Consider the following 23,068-nt stretch of genomic DNA (forward strand, 5'->3'; position numbering starts at 1 on the left):
AGTATGATTTCTCACATAGTTATATAATCTACCATTTTTACTTATACAGTACAGAATTTATGTAAGTATAAACTATTGGATGTGCACTAATTATTTATTTGTTGTAGAATAAACATTTATCATATTTCGACTAAACAACTTTTCAACAATTGAAAAGTTGTAGCTAAATGCACTTTCCCAGTTTATTCCCAGAAACGTTTAAACTTTAAACGTTTAAATTATTTTCAATGAATTTATTTATTTACATTCAATAATGCATAATTACCTAATAGAACTTAAATAATTAAATAAACCTGAGACCGTTTGACAAATTTATAAAATTTACTGAAATAGATGCACTGAATAATGTATATAAAAGTTCATATGCAACAATAATGCATTGGACTTTCCTCTGAGTATCTTTACAAAATTAGATTGCAGTAGTAGGAAACACTCTTTTTGAAACACCGTCATTACATAGAGATTTATTAACATTTTTTTCTTTTTAAATTAATTTAATTTTATGCGTTATGAAATAAACATGTTGAAAAGACAAAGTGTAATGAATCATTTGTCACAATCTACAAAAGATTTCTAAGATATAACCTCAGAGTAAGAAAACAAATTTTTTTGTTTTATTACTCTGAGATATAACCTACAAAATTAAATCCAAGAAATAAAGTTTTAGTATAAAAGATTTAAGTGTAATCTGTTTTGTAAATCTTTAAATCATGCATATGTCTAATGGCAAACATGAATAAAGGTACACAAATTAGTTCCTAAAAACTAAATGGATTCTATTTCCACTACAGTAAAAGCTAAGTTACAACTTAACTACTCGGCCGGTACAAAAACTATGTACAATGCTTAAACAATGCAACACTAATGCTAACTATATACAAATATCACATGGAACTTGGAACTTTGATGCAAATCAATTTGCTAGTTGACTCTTCAAAGTCTTGAGATCACCAATTTAGGCTGCTCTGTGTTGTTTTCTACTGCTTGGGTCGTACTGAAAATACAAAGAAACTTATTATTACTGAATAAATCAAATAGCAGATGTTGATGGTATGATAAAATGTGGAAGGAAAACCCAGTGAGGAAGAATATCCCTAAAGAACACACCACGAAGAGATAGAAATATGCATTAGCAAAAAACATGAGTATTTTTAATTTAGTTCAAATGAAGAACGACAGGATTAAAAGAAGAAGTTGGTTGCTGAGGTAAATGTTCTTCGGTTTAAATTACTGGAAGGGAAAAGAAAAGAAAGATTAGCAGATTATGTTTGGACATGCGAAGCCATTCTTGCAAAGACGTGCTTTAGCATCTTCTGAGCAGGTTTCAAGTGTTTAAAACCGTAAAAAGCTTTTAAGATTTATTTTAGCGAATTTCCCATATAGGGAATAAGCTATTACCGTAGGTCTCATGGTAAGACCTAGACCCGGGACCGATTTACTTTTTCGTTTTGAGGTCCCCAGAGGCCAAAAACACCATCCGTTCAAATTCATATATATATATATATTTATATATATATTTATATATATATATATATTTATATATGAATGAATGAATGAAAATCCTTTATTTTTTCAGGCAAAGTTAGGGCCACATGGCCCTTTCTTACACTTAACCTGACATTAAAAATATAACATAAATAATGTAACATAGGGATAACTTAATCTAATTAAACATAAAATATTTAACAATTCAAGTACCTACATATCTAAAAAAAACATAAAAATTTAACAAATAGAAAAACACATTCACACACTCTCGCATACACGCATCAGCAAACGCGCAAGGTAACAGTAGCCCTAGGACACGCCAGCCGAGACCATCTTCTCAAAATAGAGCTTTTTCAGTGCCGCCACAAACTGGGAACGTTTTTCAAGGGTCTTAATGTGTAGGGGTAGGCCGTTCCACAGACGACAAGCGGTAACAACAAAAGCCCTGCCATAAGCTGTGGTCACATGATGAGGTATACGCAATGTAATCGAAGAATAACGAGACATTCGTGAACTACCCTGAGACACAAATTTAAAATCGGATTTGAAATATTTTGGGGAGCCTGTTTTCAAAATTGAAAAAACCAATGACAAAATTTTAATGAATCTTTGATCATTTAATTTCAGGATGTGTGCCTCAAGGTAGTATGGCGTGATATGCTCCATACGTCGCAGACCATAGACAAATCTCAAACAATAATTCTGTGACTGCTGGAGCATACCCGCCTGAGTCGCAGTCAAGTCATTGATCAATGAGTTGCAGTAACTGAAGTGGGGTAGTACAAGTGATTTGATCAAATGTAGTTTAGTGTGTTGTGGTAAAAAATTCTGTAATCTTTTCAATGAATGTATGGAGGCAAAAACCTTTTTTCGTGTGTCCGTAACTGCTATGTCCCAAGTAAGTGAAGAGTTGAAAGATATACCAAGATTCTTGACATTGTCGTAGTATGGAAGTGCTTTGCCATTAACTGTGATTGGGTTTATGGAGTCTAAGTCAATTGAAGGTCGAAGTCGAGAATGGCTAATGACAATCGGTTTCGTCTTTTCGTGATTTAGTCTCAGTCCATGATTCTCAGTCCAAGTAACAATTCGGTTGACATCTTCATTGATCCTTCTGACACAGTCGTTTTCGTTGTTTGCAGTAAAATGGTCATAGATTTGTAAGTCGTCAGCGTACATGTGGTGTTTACAGTTGACCAAGGTCGAGTTTATGTCATTGACGTACAGTACGAAGATCAGAGGCCCAAGGATTGACCCTTGAGGCACACCGCATGTAACAGTCACCCAGTCTGATCTCGTGTCACCAATCTCCACACATTGCTGCCTATCTGACAGATAAGATCTCAGCCATTTAAGAGAATTCTGGGAAAACCCTATGGCCCGTAATTTCTGAACCAGCAGGTCATGATTAACACAGTCAAATGCTTTAGAAAAATCAAATAGAGTTAGAATCGTTCCTTGTCGACGCTCCATAGCAAGTTTTATGTCTTCAGTCACTCGAAGGAGTGCTGTCTCTGTACTGTGTGCTGTCCTAAAACCAGATTGATAGTCAGATAAAATGTTGTTTTCTGTGATGAATTCAGTGATTTGACAGTGAACGATTCTTTCTAGGCCTTTAGATAGAGCGGGCAAAATACTTATCGGCCTGAAATCCCCAACCAAGGTTGGGGCTGAGATCTTTTTTAGGGGACGGATAATGGCAGACTTCCAAGAAGAAGGGAAAGAATGGTGCCTTAAAGATGCATTAAAAATGAACGTGATAGTTGGAAGGATGGCATAGAGGATGTCTTTGATGAAACGAATAGGGATACCATCAGAACCGACAGCATTGCTTCGGATTCTGCGGATAGCCATCAAAACATCGGACTGAATAACTGGTTTAAAATTAAACTCAGCATATCTCAGGTGTGGGGTTGGAGAGTTAACTAGTTCATTTAAGTAACTGTCAACTTGATGCTGGTTGGTATTTTGACTGCAAGAAGAAAAGTAAACGTTTAATTCATTTAGAGGAATGTGTACCGGTTGAGAATCAAATTGTTTCCCTAGCCCAAGACTTTTAACCTTGCGCCATAAAACACTTGATGGTTGCTTTTGATTTTCAAAAAGTTTCTGAATGTATCTGAGTTTTGAATTTCGTAGAAGCTGTTTAACTCGATTACGATGATTCCGATATTGTTGTTTTAGTTCTAAATTGCTGGAGCGTCTAGCCTTTCTAAATAAGCTATCACGTTGAGCCATCAGACTTTTAATTTCAGGGGTCATCCACGGAACAGGTCTTCGTTTTGTCACACGTTTTGAAACGATGGGAGCATGCTTGTCAAAGAGATTCAATATGGATGAATTTAGCTCATGAACCATTTCATCGACAGAATTTAAATTTTCAATGAAGTGCCACGGAGTTTGTTGAACATCTAACATGAACTGAGCGACATTCATATTTTTAAAATCCCGATATTTAATAAACTTTGCTTTGGGCTTGGGAGATTTGATTGAGTACACACAGAAAATGAGGTCATGTTTAGATATTGCAGGGATTGGAAGCTGCCCATGATGAATGATATCGTGGTCATTGGACACAACTATTAAATCTAAGAGGGTGTCAGAATTGGCAACATGATGTGTGGGATCGAGTGGTAGTACAGTTAAGTTGCACGATTCAAACATGGTAGTCAGCTGTCTGTGTTCAAAGTTATGAGTCAACGATAGTAAGTCAGTGTTAAAATCACCCATGATCAAAACATGACTGTATTTGAACATCTCGTTAAGCAGAGCATTTTCAAAATCAAGCAGATGCCCCGATCTTGGTGGGCGGTAGCACACTCCTAGTAACAGCGCATCTGCTCCAGGCAAACTGATCTCAATAAATAGGAATTCTGGCCCAGCCGAGTATATATGTGTCCGTTAGCGCGATAACTCGAGCAAAATTGATCCGATTTTGATGAAATTTGGTACAAACGTGTAAACCTACATTTATTCGAACGAGTTTGCGAACCAGCATAATCGGACCATGGGATCAGGGGTTTATGGGGCGTTTTATGGGGTAAAAATGGGTTTTTCTCATTTTTGACCCTAAAAACTTTAAATTTCTAAATTTCTCTCTAGACCATTTTGAAGAGCTTAAAAAAACAAATAATTTAGTATATTGAAGTTTTTTTTAATGTTCATTGACTACGGAGAAAATTAAAGAAATTGTAAATTTTAAATTCCCATGTTATTCTTATGGAGAATAAATCAACTGTTCTAGTTTGCTTGTTTATGGATATATTTCAATCAAATTTGGCAATTTGGCTTATTTCATACTAAGCTATCAATATTTCAATTGAAAAAACACACCTCAACATCTTTCCCGTAGCAGCAAACCTAACTACTCACTAAAATTAATTTTATTTAAATAGGAAATAAATCTGAAAATTTATAGGGAATATTTTAATTCAGTAGAAATCAAGCCGGGTGAATGGAAATTCGCTTAGTATGCAGGTTTGCTGCAACGGGGGTATTTAACATAATATGACATGTGGAGTTGCCCCTGAACTGGTTAGGAACCTATTAAATGACCAAATCCACCACAGCTCCAATTTAACTTTTAACAAAATAATCTAAACAAGTGACACTGAGGCATCCCTATTGGACAAGGGTCAAGACATTACCGAGGACAAAGGTCAGGTAGACCACAAAAACTACAGAACTAGTTGTGGCTTGGATGTCACCTGTCGCAGCTGGTGAAAACTTACAAAATGTATTTGTCTTTCTTTTTTAAATACCGATCGGTAAATGTTTATTTGTTCGTATCCGTGTTTGTCACATGTTAATTGTGTTAGTTTTATTTAAATTACGTCCAATGGACTGAACACTTTGAACTGGAAAGCCTGATGATAGGGCAACTTCTTGCTGAAACCTGGGTCGCAGAAATCGACCTATTTTTGAACTGGAGACTGAAAGGTATTTAAACCATTATATTAGTTCTTAAGATAATCTAGGAGTGGATACAGCAAATGTAATTTTTGTTTATGTTGTTACTACAAACAATAAATAGTAACACTTGTAAAGCTGGGTTTTCCTATGCGAAGAGAGTAGTGCGGAGAAGCGATTTTCCATTTGTCCAGTGGCGGTCCGCTCCCCTTCAAGGAATAGTACCATTAAATTACCACTGCCCTCCATGCTCCACTTTTGCGCATGGGAAAACCCAGCTTTACTGTAAACTTTCTTTACCACCGGTACAGTGGTACAACCGTCTTTGGTTTATAAAAACTCTTAAATGGTCCTGCCAAAAGAAATGGTGATCTTAATCAGTAAAAAAAATTCCACAGGTTATCTATCATCTACACACGACCTAGGTTATCTTCATTTTACACTCACACTACATTCAAATTCTGCTTAAGATATGTTAATAATCAGCCCAGTTCAAGAGAACAGACAACTACAAGACCTGATCCACATATTTAATGATCTCACTCTTACCTTTGCTTGATCGCTGGGGATGCTTTCTTAGTCATGAACATCAACTTGAGAATTGTTCGGAAGGGAGCTTCGACCATGAGGTAGAGAGGTAATGCTAGAAGCGTTGCTGTCAGATAGTCTCCGCAAGCCATCCAGAACTGAACAACAAACCATTAAGCTGGTAACACTGGTGTTGTACATAAAACACTATCAGGGATGATTCAAATGAACCTTAATATTAGGAATTTTTAGGTTAACTGTCTCTTTTAAACTGCTTTTAGCCTGTGAACTTGGCCCCAGGCTAGTCTGTGGATGTAGGAAGCAAAGCAAGGGGTGAGTCAGTACGGTATAAGAATCAACTGTACTGATATAGGTATTTGTAGTGGGACTGAGACTTGGACCCATGATGTCACTGCCGTGAATTTGTAGTCTGCCGTGCTACCAACTTAACAAGTTGTAGATTCTCAAGGGGATGATAAAATAAGATTTTTACAAGTTAAATGAACAAAATTGATCCATCAATAATTATTTTTAATTTTTGTGCCAATAAATGATTCAACATGTTCAAAAGTATTTAAAATATTTGTTTGATGTCAAGGAAATTTAGCTATAAAGAGTTCTATGATAATGGTTAAACAATACCTCACATTGAATATAGTTCCTCTGTTTCTATTTTAATAGGTAAGGTATGTAGTATTTTTGGACACACATTAATCTTTTTTAGAAAGTAACTGATCTAAAATGTCCAGAGTCTAAAAGCCAAGCTGAGTTTTAGCTGCCAGACCTAAAATAGCTAACAAATAGATTTTTTTTTTAGTATCCCTCTTGTAGGTTCTGTAATTAGACAGTTGAAAGGGTAATCAATCAGTAAGTCTATAGCTAATTTGGTAGCGCCACTGAGTAGTGTTGTGAGTAAAATTTATCAGTATATTAAGTTCATTCATGTACTATCCCGGCTCACCCCTTGCTTTACGAGCGATACATCAACACACAGGTCTTAAGACCTGCAGATAGGCAAATGCAAGGTTAAAAGAAACCTTCAGAAATAAAAACCTCTTGAATAAAAATTCAACATTCTTAGTTAGACGGTTTTCCAAAATTATTAAGGGTATTGTATGTATTACAGACTGTAATCAGACTGTAAATTGCCCATCTTTCTTAAGAAGAAGTCAGCAAAGTAAACTATGCATAAACCAAACTTCAGAATTAAACAACGGTTTCCACTGAAACACTTCCGTGTCTTACCATCTTGGGGTAGTTCATGAACTCGGAGTGTCTCACAGAAGCTGCCTCAGCAAGTTGCAGTACAGGGTGTATCAGAACCACGCAGTATACAAGACGACACAGAGGAGTGTATATCTGCTGAGCCAACAACACCTTGAATAGTCCTGGAAGATAGAGGTTTTGGTCAGTGCAAGTTTGTGTGTTATAAATAAAATATAACAATTAACACTACACTCTTGTTCAAATTCGTTTGACTCACACACCCGAATCACCGAGTCTTGGTAAGGATTACCCAATTTAAAAAAATAATTTTATCTTGTGTTTTTTTTACGCCAATGATTATACTTTTTGAAAGGGAATGGTCTTAACACTTGTCTTGTTACTATCTAACATCAAACTTTCTGTTAGATAGCATCATAGTAGCATCTTTTTGTTAGATATGACATCTGATGGGTCTGGCATCTGGATCTCGCTTGGAATCGAACCAGCGACCTTGAGAATTGAAGGCAACCACTATAACTAATCTAGACATAATGTTAATCCTAATGCCCGGCTAATTCAAAACGTCGGTATGGTATAAAAGATTACGTTGTAAGAATTAAATCAAAGGTATATGATCTGAAATAGCTATAGGGTGTCCAGCCAACTAGGAAAACTGGGAATCGTACACAAACTTTGATGAATTTTTTATAAAACCAAGAAATTAGGAATAATCTCCAATTATGACTGAGAATCCATTCATTAACTGTGTGTCCTTTTTTTATCTTCTAGGATTCATCGTGTAGTCATGAGTAGGAGAAAAATTTATGACAGTTTACAGTCATTAAAGTACAAGTTAGGGTAATTTGTTTATGATGCAATTTCAGTGCACTTCTGGCTAATTCAAACAATTTGGTAATCAGAACAGGGTCGTCAAGGTCCAATCCCGTTCAGTTGGGATTAGTGGGACCTGTATCCTGTATCCTGTATCAACATAAATAATCAAGTCATTACGGTACTTAAAGTAATCTGTAAAAAACAATTCCAGTTCTGTGTACAACAGTAAAAGGGAGATTTTTCAGTCAAACTGTCTGGCAAGAGTGCGGTATCACACTAGAGGCTGCACAAATTTGTAAAAACATTTGATCCTTTGTACCCCAAACAAAATATATGTCAAACTATATCATGAATGTAAGAATCTACTAATTAACCATTGTGAAAAGTAAAAGAGACAAGACACATACCAAACCCTGTGGTGTAGTAAGTTAAAGCAGCCCATGCAACCCCTATACTGAACGTTATCCTATGGAACGCTGCATAGAAAGCGTTCTCATAACCGTTGTAAGGTCTATCCCTCTGGTAGAACAAGAACCCATAGAACTGGTGTGTGTAGCCTCCTCCAAACAACACGATGAATCCCAGCAAGATCGTCCTCTGGAATATAAGAATACATTAACTATAGTACAAGCTTTGACAATGAAGAGTAAACATGATATTTATACCCGTATTAAAGTTTTAGCCAGTATTAGAATTACAATGAAGTTAGTAGAATCAGGGCCTAAGTTTTAAATAGGGGTTTTAGGTTTGTTGGGGGCACAAGGAAGAGAAAGACTCCCCTGAACAGAAGGAGGGAGGGGGCGCAATTATCTCTTTGGCTCATCAGTGGCAGCCCTAGAGATATCTGAGATAGCCTACGCTGTGCGTGGTCCCTGAAAAGCATGGGGCCCCAGACTCCGCCTTGTTCACCTTCAAGTCGCTATGGGCCACATCTGGGGCTCATAGCGCTTCACATGCAAACCGCGTGCCTGAGTTGAATGGAACCACTAGTGGAATGTCCTATTGTCACTTTATGATTTCTGTCATAGACACTTACTTTAAAACCAAGCCAAACTTAACGGACAATAATCCAAAGCTGGTCTTATTTGACTTAAGTTAAAGTTAAAAGCATTGATGTGTAACCAAAACTCAAAACTGTAGTACCTTAGAGAACTTGTAGTTAGCTTTAGACAGTTTGATGCACAGGTATCCAGTGAGAGCTCCGATGATGTAAGGCCCAGCTCGATTGTGACTCTTGACGTAAATGTTGATGAAATGGTCGTTTTTGAAAGGATTAACCAGCAAACTGTAACACAAAACTTGTCTTAATAGGTTAAAATAACTAAGACTCCCCCTTTTAGCGAATTTCCCTATAGGGAAGTAGCTATTACCGTAGGTCTCATGGTAAGACCTAGGCCCGGGACCGATTTACTTTTTCATTTTGATGTCCCCAGAGGCCAAAAACACCATTCGTTAAATTTTTATATATCTATATATAGAGATATATATATATATATATATGTGTCCATCCGCACGATAACTTGAGTAATTTTTGTCCGATTTTGATAAAATTTGGTTTGAAGGTGTAAGGCGGGATAAACTCGAACGAGTTCGCGAACCAGCATGATCGGACTATGGGAACGGGGGTTTACGGGGGGTTTTATGGGGTAAAAATAGGTTTTTCCCATTTTTGACCCAAAAAAAGTTAAATTTTGCAAAATCTTTTCAAACCATTTTGTAGAGCTTAAAAAAACAAATAATTTCGTATATTGAAGTGTTACTATGCGCCTAATGGTTACGGAGAAAATTCCAAAAAAATGTAAATTTTAAATTCCCATGTTATTCTTATGGAGAATGAGTAAACTGTTGTAGTTTGCTTGTTTATGAACATATTTTGATCAAATTTGGAAAATGTTTTTATTTCTTACTAACTATTAACATTTTACAAAAAAAGTTTTACCCTCCCTGATGCAGCAAACCTAAGTACCTGTTAAAATAATTCTATTTAAATAGGAAATAAATGTTAAATTTTTAAGTAGACATTTTAGTGTAAATCCAATCAGACATATGGAAATTCGCTTAGTCTGCAGGTTTGCTGCGGCGGGGGTATTTTGTCCTTGGCTCTACCCCAGTATCGTTTTTAACATTCCTAAGCTAAGCATAGAGGACTGCAATATTATCACTTAGATAAAATCTATTGGTGATTGGCAGGATTTGAACCCAGGTCCTCAGGGCCTGAAGTCCTGCACTCTACCCCTAGACCAGCTAACTCAGTGCTTTCTTTCCCTTGAAAAGAATTTTCTCAACAAAAAGGCATAATAATTTTTTTGGGGGTAATTTAAAACCTTCCCGTACTTTTTTAAAGTATTTTCTTAAAATCTAGCTGACTATTTTTTGTTATAGTTACAATGTAGCATTAATATACTTTCTGACATACAAGAAAACTGTCTTGCATAAACAGAATTATTTCATTACACCAAGTATTGGTTGGCGTTCAGAAAATGTATATTCATTTTTACACTGCTTTCACCCCAAATATTTAATCCAAACTTCAACTAATAACAATTTCAAACCTAAAAAATGCTAACCTGCTTGCATACAGCCTGAGTATGCCATAGTATTTGCCCGCATATGTAGCATAGAAAGGAACTGCAATGGATACAGTCAATAGAACACCAAACACTACGTAACCAAGCTTTGGCCACTTCCATAGAATGTATGTTGCAAACATGCCGATGATGAAGAACTGCATATCACAGGCCAAGTACCATGAGAGAAGCAAGCACTGAAAGAAAACATTTTTCTTTAAATACTTAAACAAATAATCCAAATTCTTGCTTATGAAACCTCTTGAGTCTCATTGATATTTTATTCATTCATGCTTTCCTATTTGACCATATTTTCCCATCAATTGCCTGCCAGTTCAAATCTGCATATCCCGTCAACTACCACCTAAGCCCTCCACAATTTAATTTAGGTGGGCCTCTCCCACCAGCTCTACCACATACAGGTCATCTCCTGACCATTACTTTGCTGGCAGAGTACCATTTAATACCAAATAATCAAGGATGCCTGGGTCTATTTGCAATCAACAGACTATTGACTTTTCTCAAGATCAAAATAGCGTCTTTCTGATTACTCTGCGAGAACTATAACCACTCAACTCCCAGCTGTATACCTAATCCATAAGCTTTACGATTGTGTTGCAGCACCATTTTTGTAATGAAAGGTTAAAAAATTAAAATCTATGCTCAACTATCACTCTGAAAGATTTAGAAATACGCTCATGGTATACCCTATATCTTGTAGTTAACACTGCAATGTTTGATCCATACAGTACCTGATTGTCAGCGTGGTAGTAGTTGTTGATGAAGAGTAGATTGACCCACCAGTTGTCTTGACATCTCTGAGCCTCCAGTCCTACTCTCTTGTCCCAAAGTGGACCTTCAGACATTGTGGGTAAAATCCAGCCCATGATCCCCATCATCACGAGATAGGGCGGGACTATCCTGAAATGTCAACAATAGATTTTGTTAACCGTTGCTGTCAGTAACTATTTCTAGGTTTTCTTAATTAGTCTTTGGCACAGCAGCTTGGATAGATTTCACATCGGTCATCCATGTCGCTTGATGACCAATGGTTCTGGGCAACACAGTTTTCAGATTGAAACACTCTTCACTAAATTTTTACACAGAAAATCTTGTTAATTGTTTTTGGTTTATGCAACGGTGAAACATAAGGAACTTAAAAACGTAAATAATTCAAAGCTGTTGGGAAGAATTCGTCATGAAAAGTGCTGAGCAAAAAAAATGGGTCTTACCGCTTACCCATGATAAAGGTTGTTGACAAACTATGGGAGTAAGTATGTGTCAGAATGCTGATACCGTTTATTAAAATTATATGAGTATTGCCTTCATGCAAAAAAGGCATAATTTGTGATGAGTTTTATTTAACATCACCTTCTTTAATTTAATTCCACAAGTACTTGCTACTCTAGGATAAAGTCTGCTCCATTATATGTAGCATTCAACACAAGCCAAGCATAGCTAGAACAACACAACTAGTCAAATCACAACTATTGCTGATGGGTGGTTACACTCAGTAAATGTCATTTACCCCTATTGGCCATTTCCCCACATCTAAACAACAAACAGACTGTTTGGAAAGGGATGAAAGTGTGTCCCCCCTACACAAGTAGCTCGCCACTAGTCAAATATTCGGAAATGCTGCTTGTGCAGACCTGCCTTTGGGTGATGAACAGGAGGATTATAATAATTATAAATCTCTTTGTGGTATTAACCCTGACTTTATCTTACTACTATTTGATTTTAGCTATCTGTAAACTCAAGCATCACACGCTTCTTACCTGACCCAGCGGAGAAAGATAATCAATAGGAAGTTGATTGACTTCTTCTTATCAAGGTGATTGTAAATGCCTAAAAAGGCAAGGAATCCAGATGCCAAGAAGAAAACATCTACCAAATGAGTGGCGTTCATTAAAGCATTGGTTGAAAAATCATGTTCAAGTTTCTAAAACAAATGCAGCAAAATTATTAATAAACACTCCTTAAATATTTTGAACACAATAATTTATTTTACTGGAATGAACATTGCAGGCAGAATATATATCAAGTAAATTTCTAAAGCCCATCGAACTTATGATACTAACTTACCCATTCCCAGTCCTCGTGATATTGCAGTGCTAGACCGTGAGAATACAGAGCTCGATGTCCAAACAATATGGCAGCAATACTTATCACCTTGCCACCATTGATGATGTCTAGTCTCGGGTCTGCACCCTTCTCAGTCAACTCGTTCATGTTCTTTCTGATGGAAAAGGCTAAAAGCATCTTCTCAGACATACCTGGAAAGTTAAGTTAAATAAATTAAATGAAAATAAGCTGTGCTGTGGCTCATACCAAACTTTGGGTTTAACACTTTAATGCTATTACCTGTCAAATCAAAAACATATTAGACCCAGGATGCTGTATCAGAGTTGTTTCTAGCTAAAAAGTGCTTCCAGTGTGCCTTCATTTCTTGTTTTCAGTCACTTAAAGTCATTTAAATTACATGGTTTTGTTGTTATATAGATAATATTATTGACAATTTAATTTTAATCAGTTTTAGTTGGCTGAATAAAGAATAATGTGTTCCATTGTTAATTTAAGAGGTTATCAATTATCAATTATCAATCATTGAGATGGGGATGCCACCTAGGTGCGTATTTTAACCCAAATATAAGTGAAGGATGAGTGATGACCTGTGTAGCTTTGTTACTGACTAAGATCAGCGGTTTCATTAGTCAGGATCATTTATTTAAAGCCCAATGATCAGGAACAGCTGGGTCCAGTTTCGAACCATCAAAAAGCTACTGACTTTTCTCAGGATCGAACCGGCGGCCTTTTGATTACTAGGCGAGTACTATAACCACTCAGCTACCCAGCCAGTTTCTACATGAGGGCAACATTTTAACAAAAACGATTTGGCACATTGTTGGCTCTGGTGATAACACAATGGACTACTATAGCTTAGTTAATTCTTGCAATGTATTGACCCCTTGCTTTCCTTAACATACTTCATGCACACGCTGCAGACCTATATAAAAAGGACAAATTGCAAAGATGAACGAGGCTGCCAACTTCATTTTTCCAATGTCTTTAAAAAATATGAAACTTGTTATGTCTTTATAGGTTTCGGTTTTATTGTGGTAAGCAAACTGTATACTAACTTCAACAAAATTATCAGCAACTTGCAATAATGTATTTATATTTCAAGCTTAAAGATAGCATTTTGTTCATCACTCACCTGCTAAATGGGACTCAAACTTTTGATCTCTGACATAAGGCATTACGTAGTCATACACTGTGGCAATGATTGAGATCAACACACACATAAGTAGCACCATCCTGCAACAAGCGTATCATTCTGATGTAAATATTGAAGCTTAAATCATAAAATTATAATTTTGATCATTTGATGAATGGATCAGAATTGACGGAATTGCGAGAGAAAGATTTATGAGTAGTCGAGTGGTTGGTACCTTAAAATCTGGAGATTTCTCATTCGATACTAACATTCGGCTCATTCCTCATTCGGCTCTAACAAAATTATTAATGGTGTCTAACAAAATGTAACATGGACCAGGATATGGATTACTTGCAAAAACTAAAAAATGCCAGTGGTGCTAAAACAAAATATTGACCTTTGAAATCATACAATTCAAATTTTAATTCTTGTTCTCTACTTAATAATCCTATGGATTAGGATTCAAGAGATTATAAGTAGAGACTACAAAACCACAGCTTCTTTCACAATGGTTTATTGAGTGTGGTCAGGAAAAAATTCCATGTTGAGTGGCATATGAAGAGAACGTCTTCATTCACATACTCAATTTACTTATAATAAACCTTGACCCTCAAAGAGGAAGAGGCCTTGAAAATACCAAAGATAAGATCAATTCCACTAGCTATTAGGGCTAGAGCACATAACTGATTGACTTAAATTATAAGCCTCAGCCAATGTATGCAGAAATGAGTATTGTATCAGCTCTTTGAGCAATTCAGGGAATTAGAAGGATGTTTCCAATTTTGTGGAACTTTGTAATTGTGGGATTCTCGTTTTCTTGAATGACTGCTACCCTATTCCAGTCAATTTATGTATTTCTTGTTTTGGTGATGTATTTTTCAATTAAGGATTTTTTCACTCAATAGTTAAAGGAAGCTCCCTACTAAGGAGCTAAGGACATTTCCTACATCGAAACAGTCAAATATGTTATGATAGTTTCTTTGGCAAAGATCATTGAGAGTAACAATCAAATTTTATTCAAAGATTCTTTGAAAAAAAAATTGTACAAGCAGTTAACCTATGTAGGCCTAACTAGTAAATAAATATTGTACAATTTTGAATAATGGACCCACGTCATATTTTATGAGGAATATTTCTGTGAAATATTAGTCTAATACAGAACTGAAATTAGTTACAAATTAGATATTGATTATACTGTTTTCAATAGTTTACACTTATGACAAAAGCTAAGAATGAAACTAAAAGTTAGATAAAATACCCCCACCGCAGCAAACCTGCAGACTAAGCGAATTTCCATTTGCCTGATTGGATTTACACTAAAATGTCTCCTTAAAAATGTCACATTTATTCCCTATTTAAATAACATTAGTTTAACGAGTACTTAGGTTTGCTGCAACAGGGAGGGTAAAAAGGTGTGTGTTTGTAAAATGTTAGAATTATAGTATGAAATGAATGCATTTTTCCAAATTTGATCAAAATATGTTCATAAACATGCAAACTACAACAGTTGACTTATTCTCCGTAAGAATAACATGGGAATTTTAAAATTACATTTTTTTTTAATTTTCTCTGTAACAATTAGGCGCAAAATGACGCTTCAATACACTAAATTATTTATTCTTTTAAGCTCTACAAAATGGTTTTGGAAAGAAATTGCTAAATTTTAAGTTTTTACAGTCAACAATGGGAAACCCAATATACTAAATTGTTTGTTTTTTTAAGCTCTACAAAAAAGTTTAGAAAGAAATTTTGAAATTATGTGTTTTTAGGGTAAAAAATGGGAAAAACCTATTTTTACCCCATAAAACTCCCCATAAACCCCCGTTCCCATAGTCCGATCATGCTGGTTCGCGAACTCATTCAAGTTTATCCCGCCTTACACCTTCAAACCAAATTTTATCAAAATCGGACAAAAATTACTCAAGTTATCGTGCGGATGGACATATATATATATATATATATATATATCTATATATAGATATATAAAAATTTGAACGAATGGTGTTTTTGACCTCTGGGAACATCAAAATGAAAAAGTAAATCGGTCCCGGGCCTAGGTCTTACCATGAGACCTATGGTAATAGCTACTTCCCTATGGGGAAATTCGCTAAAAATCATTCATTTGACTTATAATTTTTCTTGGGGAATAAAATACTATTCAATAATGTTTGATTTTCAAATCATAATAATACCTATTTCAATAATATACAAATTAAACTTAACATTTTATTTTATGTTGTGACTGAAATTCAAGTTTAAGAGGATTAATGAATTAATAATACAATATTAATGATACCTCAACTAATGGTAGGAAGACGAGTAGCCACAGGTTGTAGTGATTAATGATCCATACCTCTACCACAACTCTACACTTAACAATCAATTTTACAGTTGTCATCTCAAATGCTGTGAGTACATTTAAAATTCAAGTACTTCTTACTGTTTTGCTAATTACTTTTGGGTAAATGTTCTTTATTAAATTGTTCTAACACTTACTGCATTCAAGCAATATTTTATTTGCATATTTACATAATATTTGGAATGGTAATATTTTTTCATTATTTAAATAAAAATAGTTAATTCTACCATTAATTTCTTTGTAATAGTAGTGTGTATTGTATGTAAGGGTTACTTTTGGGTACCATCTTTTTTGGTACAGAATATTTACCATCTTATATTTAACATACGTTTTAAGTGTTATTAGACAAAATTTAATTTACTTTCCCCATTTCTTCTGAAGTAATGTGTAAAAAGGTTCGGGGCTGGAACCTAGCGTCCTAGGATGTGCATGTTGGTACCTACAAAAACTTAAAAAACCTCTCTATCTGCAGGTCCTCTACCCTGACCTGTTCACAGTACCTGATGGTGAAATATCCCCCGGATGCTGGCACCTCCACCTCCCCAGCCTTGTGGCAGTAGAGGGGATCCACCGTGACACGTCCTCGCAGACCATTCCTGTGGAGAGCCATCTCTAGGGAAATGTTCAATGACTGCTCCAAGTCCTCCGGAGAACATGAGGCTGGGATACACAAGGCCCAGTGGAACAGATCTCTCCGGGTGAACCCTGGATCTCCGGTGAACTGAAACAAGGGAAAAAAGTTCAATTTCATTTCAAACTATTCAAATACAAAAAGTGTGCTGGTGTTCGATTGTGATACCAAAACAGCTGCAACAATAGTTATAATTTTTGACCTGTATTGGCAAAGGTAAAGCCTATTTTTAAGTAATGTTTTAGTAATCAATACCTCTTGTTCAGGAACATATTTAAGGTTACATCTAGATAAAATTAGAGTTTTGTCTGTACTTTGCTCAGAATTATATACTTTTAGGTTTTTTTTACGTTTTATACATTAAAGAAGCAGAAACGAGTCTTATCTCTATTTCTGTCTGTCTGTCTGTCTGTCTGTCTTTCTAGCCCAGCATCTATAGGGGGTTGAGTATGCACTGAAAGTGTAACTCTTTTTGACTTTTGATTGTTGTTGGGGGCATCTTGGAGATGACAAAAACTGATGTTGTCGCCCTCCCAGCAGGTGCACAACTTGGGGGGGAGGGGGGGAAGGTGCTCTGAGACGCGTTCTAGAAAATCGCTTATATCTCGTGAACTAGACACGATAGAAACAAGCTCTAAACGGCATTGTATTACCAACTTCATCTGCTTTAAAAAAAGTATCCAGGAAAAGTCCAGTATTAATGATATTAGTTGAGTTATTTAACAATTTATTTAAAATTTTGAATAAAAACCCCAAAAAACGTTAAATTATCCATTAAAACCCCTTTAAAACAACACAAAGTACAGTTTTTCATCGTGCATTATATGTTTTACACGCTAAAGTGACTTTATATGGTAATTATATCGAAATATTACAAGGTTATGCGAGGTTTCCAATGTTGTCGCCATTCCATCAGGTGCACAACTTGGTGGGAGGGGGGGAAGTAGCGCTGAGGCGCGTTCTAGAACATCGCTCATATCTCGTGAACTAGACACGATAGAAACATGTTTTATCAAACGGCATTGTATTATAAACCGCATCTGCTTTAAATATTATACAATGAAAAATCCCAAATCAATGACAAAAATTGAGTTATTTAACATTTTATTTGAAATTACAAATTTAAAGTCAAAATACCGTTTATCTACCTATATAACTCTCATAAAACAATGAATAGTACTGTGTTTGGATTGCATTCTATGTTCAACACACGAATTACAAAAAATTAAGTGTACTGTACTTTCTTTAAAATATTATGTACGGAGTTCTCGGGTTAGCGAGAAAATAATTATAAGCTGTTTTTAACACTAGGCTATTTTAAATATAAAATTTTAACAAAAATCTTTATTAAAAGAATATTAAAATAGACTTGGAAATGCTGTACTTCATTTTAAAACTTAACTACCATATAAACTACACATAAGAAAACAATGGATACTATTTCAGCCATCTTGTTTGAAACGGTCTTAATGATAAGGATTTCTACAATTTTTAAAACATTTGCAGTAGGATCTGCAGGATGACTTGTTTGAAAAGCAGCTACAAGTTGATCTAGAACAAGTCTTGCATTTACATGACTTTAGCAAATTTGTAGGAGCCGGGGGCAGTGTCATAGGAAGGGGGCGCAATTTTCCTGAGCTGTTTTTGAAAAATCCGTACTGGAATAGATCTAAAGGCTCTATTTCTGCTGTCAAGGACTTTTTTCAAAATTATAGTTGGGCACTACACCGTAACAGGTGTAATTTGAAGCTGTCCGGTGTGCAAGGCATTTTTTTTAATGTCCTTGACGGCAGATGGATTAGTTGTGATTGCTATATAGCGGCTGTCATTGCAGGTGCATCCTTTTCTTCTTAATCCTGCAGCTCCTACTGCAAATGATTTAATAACTGTAAAAATCCTTATCATTAAGACCGTTTCAAACAAGATGACTGAAATAGTATCCATTGTTTTCTTATGTGTAGTTTATATGGTAGTAAGTTTTAAAATGAAGTACAGCATTTCCAAGTCTATTTTAATATTATTTTAATAAAAACTGTATACATTTCAAACTTAAGCATTTTCTTTGGTAGTTGTACCTAGATTTTTGTTTAAATTTTATATTTAAAATAGCCTAGTGTTAAAAACAGCTTATAATTATTTTCTCGCTAACCCGAGAACTCCGTACATAATATTTTAAGGAAAGTACAGTACACTTAATTTTTTGTAATTCGTGTGTTTAACATAGAATGCACTCCAAACACAGTACTATTCATTGTTTTATGAGAGTTTTATAGGTAGATAAACGGTATTTTGACTTTAAATTTGTAATTTCAAATAAAATGTTAAATAACTCAATTTTTATCATTGATTTGGGATTTTTCATTGTATAATATTTAAAGCGTATATATAAAACTATTATAAGACCAGTTCTGTTATACGGCTCAGAAAATTGGGTGTTAAGTAAAAAAACAGAAAAACGTTTGATAGTATTTGAGAACAAAATATTGAGAAAAATATATGGTCCAACCTTTGAAGATGGAGAGTGGAGGATAAAACACAATGCAGAGTTGAGGCAATTATATATGGACCCAGACATAGTGGCCGAGGTGAGAGGTAGGAGAATGAGATGGGCTGGCCATCTACTAAGGAAAGAGGACGACTCCTTAGTCAAGAACGTCCTTTTGAACAATCCGGAGGGCAGAAGACCACCAGGAAGGCCCAAGTTGAGATGGCGAGACCAGGTTAGAAATCTAAGAAGACTGGGAAGAAGGGAAGATGAGGCAATGGATAGAAAAATCTGGAGGCAGTGTGTTGGCGAGGCAAAGTACCACCTTGGGTACCAAGAGCCACGGCAGTAAGTAAGTAAGTAAGTATAATATTTAAAGCAGATGCGGTTTATAATACAATGCCGTTTAATAAAACATGTTTCTATCGTGTCTAGTTCACGAGATATGAGCGATGTTCTAGAACGCGCCTCAGCGCTACTTCCACCTCCTCCCACCAAGTTGTGTACCTGATGGAATGGCGACAACATCGGTTTTTGTCATCTCCAAGGTGCCCCCAACAACAATCAAAAGTCAAAATGCGTTACACTTTCGGTACATACCCAATTTTTACAGGTCTGTACTACACGCTGATTTCTGCCGCGCAGCGGCGTCACCCGCGTCACCGTGCCGCTTCATCGGAAACCTCGCATAACCTTGTAATATTTCGATATAATTACCATATAAAGTCACTTTAGCGTGTAAAACATATAATGCACGATGAAAAACTGTACTTTGTGTTGTTTTAAAGGGGTTTTAATGGATAATTTAACGTTTTTTGGGGTTTTTATTCAAAATTTTAAATAAATTGTTAAATAACTCAACTAATATCATTAATACTGGACTTTTCCTGGATACTTTTTTTAAAGCAGATGAAGTTGGTAATACAATGCCGTTTAGAGCTTGTTTCTATCGTGTCTAGTTCACGAGATATAAGCGATTTTCTAGAACGCGTCTCAGAGCACCTTCCCAACTCCCCCCCAAGTTGTCCACCTGCTGGGAGGGCGACAACATCGGTTTTTGTCATCTCCAAGATGCCCCTAACAACAATCAAAAGTCAAAAAGAGTTACACTTTCAGTGCATACTCAACCCCCTATAGATGCTGGACTATTCCCTTTGTCTGTAACACTCAAGATGGCATTTTACGCAATCTTCTCCGTGAAAACCAGAGTACCTATCAAGATCCAAGTCATTTTAATGTATTCACTGGATTGGCGAGAGTGTCTTTAGTGATTTAAATATAGCCTCACTACTTTGTAAATAAAATTACGGACGTTCAAAAATGCAGTTTTGTGCGATTTTTGTCAAATTTTCGTTCAATTTTTATCACATAATCGTCTATGAAATAACGAACAGCTGTACGGATCAAGATTATTTTTTCTAGCTGTCAATGATATGTTTACAAATGTTGTTTACAAATACCGCAACCATTTCGAATCACGTTTTGAAAGCAAATCCCAACCAAGTGAGATTAAAAACGTTTTTCTTACATAACGGATTTAATTAATATAGTCAATAATAGTGTCATAATAGTAGTCAAGTGCAATAATATAGTCTAATAGTGTAACCGTAAATGAAATTAAATAACTAGACATCGTCCAAATCGGAACCAGAAATTCTTTGAGTATAAAATGTTTCTTGAGTTTTGACAACCAGAAAGAAGACCTTGAATCAGTGTTGTATAGGGCTGGACACTGAAATGATCGTCGCCAATAGCTTACAAAAAAAAAAAAGGTTTACACTCATTGACGGCGCTTCAATGGCGGTTGTGTAAAGTGTAAAGTAAAAAATCACAACTGCAGTGGGTGATTGTAACAGAGGTTTAACAGAGGAAGTGCTAAACTCGCTTTTCCAATGTGTCACTTTCTATTTCTACTCACCGTGTGATGCAATCGCTGGACCAGGGACCATACAGCCAATAGGCCCATAGCTCATATCTTGGGTACGTAAGCCTACATATTTATTCATAACAACCTTTTGACGACGATCCTTGATACCGGTACTTTTCCATAGAATACATGGCCTACCTACTTAAGAAATATAATTACAAATGACCAAAACCCCAACATTGTGTGATTTTCGTCACATTTCCTTCTAATGTTAATAGATATACTAATCATTGTTTAGAGATTGCGTAATCTATTAAATAACAAAAAGTTGTTTGGGTAAGGTTGTTTTTTTTTCAAACTGACACCGATAAGTTTACGCTATAACTTTTTACGAGAAAATCCAAAAGCAAGAGATCAATAACCTCGGGACTAGATATTAATGTATTTAATTGGTCGGATGTACTATAGTTCTTAGGTAGGTTCTTACGTAGGTGTACTGGTTCTTTTCCTTAGAACCGTTGGTAGCTGCTAGAATCATTTTTACGTAGGTACCAACACATCACTGTAGTTTACAAATTAGTTATCGTTGGTGTTGCACCTTATTTATTAGAGCCGTCCGTATTCAATTTAAGTGATGTCTTAACTCTGTATAAGTTTTGCTTTTTCTGTCTGGATTCCAAATCTTAGCTTACCCGGCATGCTAAGAAAATGATAACCTATTTGAGTAAAACATTTGTTGGGCAAACCATCATGAATTGTTTACGCCTTTATATTGTTTATGTATCAATAGTTCGTGGCCTTTTTTGGATTGTTGTGTGTATGTCTGTCGGTAACGCATTAATGTCCTTATTTCTCAGTGTTTCACGGAATGGACAAGAGCACCTTTGATACTGAAAATGTCAACCGGAATAAAGTGTTAAATGGTGAGGTTGAGGTAGTACAGTACTTTAAATACGTTTAAGTTAACCGATGTGGAAAGTAACTTTCAATTATAGGCCTACTTTAGGGCTACGCTTCATGGATCTATAAAACATTTTTTAGTTTAATCATTGGACATATGGACCATAACGATCCGGGTGACATTTAATTGCGAAGCATTTATTTTGGCTTGAACTGTCAGATACTGTATTTGCGAAGGTTTATATATAATAGTTTTGCCAGCATATCTGCAAATATGCAAACTAACTGCTGTTCTTAATCTTAATATAAGAAGGTTTCAACTGACTACTATAGGCCTAAGATCCCCGTGAGTAGAACGGGCACACAGCTAGTTTAACAACTAAATATTAAACAGTTTATGAAGTGATAAACAAATATTTGACAAAAAACCTATAACCCTGTAGTGAAAACTATTTTAAATAGCTGTATCTGAAATAAAGATAGTAAATACTTTATTTCCTCATAACACAGTTTACGAGTGGCTTGTAATTAATTAACAATCAACAATTAATTTATACTGCTCATATACAGGGTCCGGTGAAAAAACCTCCCCGGTTTGAGCAAGACACCATGTGAGTTGTAGTGGGGATAGAGATGTGGAGGGGGTAATGTTACGTAGCGGTGTAATGTTTCATTGTTGCCATGGCTTGGCTCGGTGTGCATCGGGCGTTTGTTGTGGAGGAGTTTAATAAAAATGGTGGTTCTGTGATTTCTACTCAACGAGCGTTTCGGATTCGATTCGAACTTGGCCGACGTGATAGTGTACCTGATGCGAAACCGATTAGACTGTGGGTGTCAAACTTTAGACAAACAGGGTCAGCACTAAAAAGAAAACCAAACTGGACGACCTGGTACTGCAATAACACCGGAGAATGTGGCGTGAGTGAGAACATCCATCCAACAGTCTCCAAAGCGATCAGCGGTTAAACATGCAGCTGCTCTGGGATTGTCAGAAAGGAGTGTAAGGTGAATTCTGCACAAAGAACTTAATTTGCATCCCTACAAAATAATGGTTGGCCAAAAGTTGTCTGAAGAAGA

The 23,068-nt window shown here is 35.8% G+C and overlaps 1 protein-coding gene across 1 annotated transcript in view; it reads right to left on the reverse strand.

Moving 5' to 3' along the window:
- LOC128984707 (nose resistant to fluoxetine protein 6-like) overlaps positions 1-23,068 on the reverse strand; it is a 41,821-nt gene continuing 18,753 nt past the window's right edge. Inside the window, exons 3-13 of the mRNA XM_054404048.1 lie at positions 16,609-16,829; positions 13,750-13,850; positions 12,618-12,808; positions 12,311-12,474; positions 11,285-11,453; positions 10,533-10,729; positions 9,109-9,250; positions 8,373-8,562; positions 7,171-7,313; positions 5,947-6,083; positions 1-994 (exon numbers count right to left, since the gene is read on the reverse strand). Coding sequence (XP_054260023.1) covers positions 934-994; positions 5,947-6,083; positions 7,171-7,313; positions 8,373-8,562; positions 9,109-9,250; positions 10,533-10,729; positions 11,285-11,453; positions 12,311-12,474; positions 12,618-12,808; positions 13,750-13,850; positions 16,609-16,829 — 1,716 coding nt within the window. The 3' untranslated portion in view covers positions 1-933. The remainder of the gene's footprint in view (positions 995-5,946; positions 6,084-7,170; positions 7,314-8,372; positions 8,563-9,108; positions 9,251-10,532; positions 10,730-11,284; positions 11,454-12,310; positions 12,475-12,617; positions 12,809-13,749; positions 13,851-16,608; positions 16,830-23,068) is intronic.

Source organism: Macrosteles quadrilineatus, unplaced genomic scaffold (assembly GCF_028750875.1).
Source record: "Macrosteles quadrilineatus isolate MER2022 unplaced genomic scaffold, UCM_ALF_1.0 Scaffold_2__2_contigs__length_208266976, whole genome shotgun sequence".
Lineage (NCBI taxonomy): Eukaryota > Metazoa > Arthropoda > Insecta > Hemiptera > Cicadellidae > Macrosteles > Macrosteles quadrilineatus.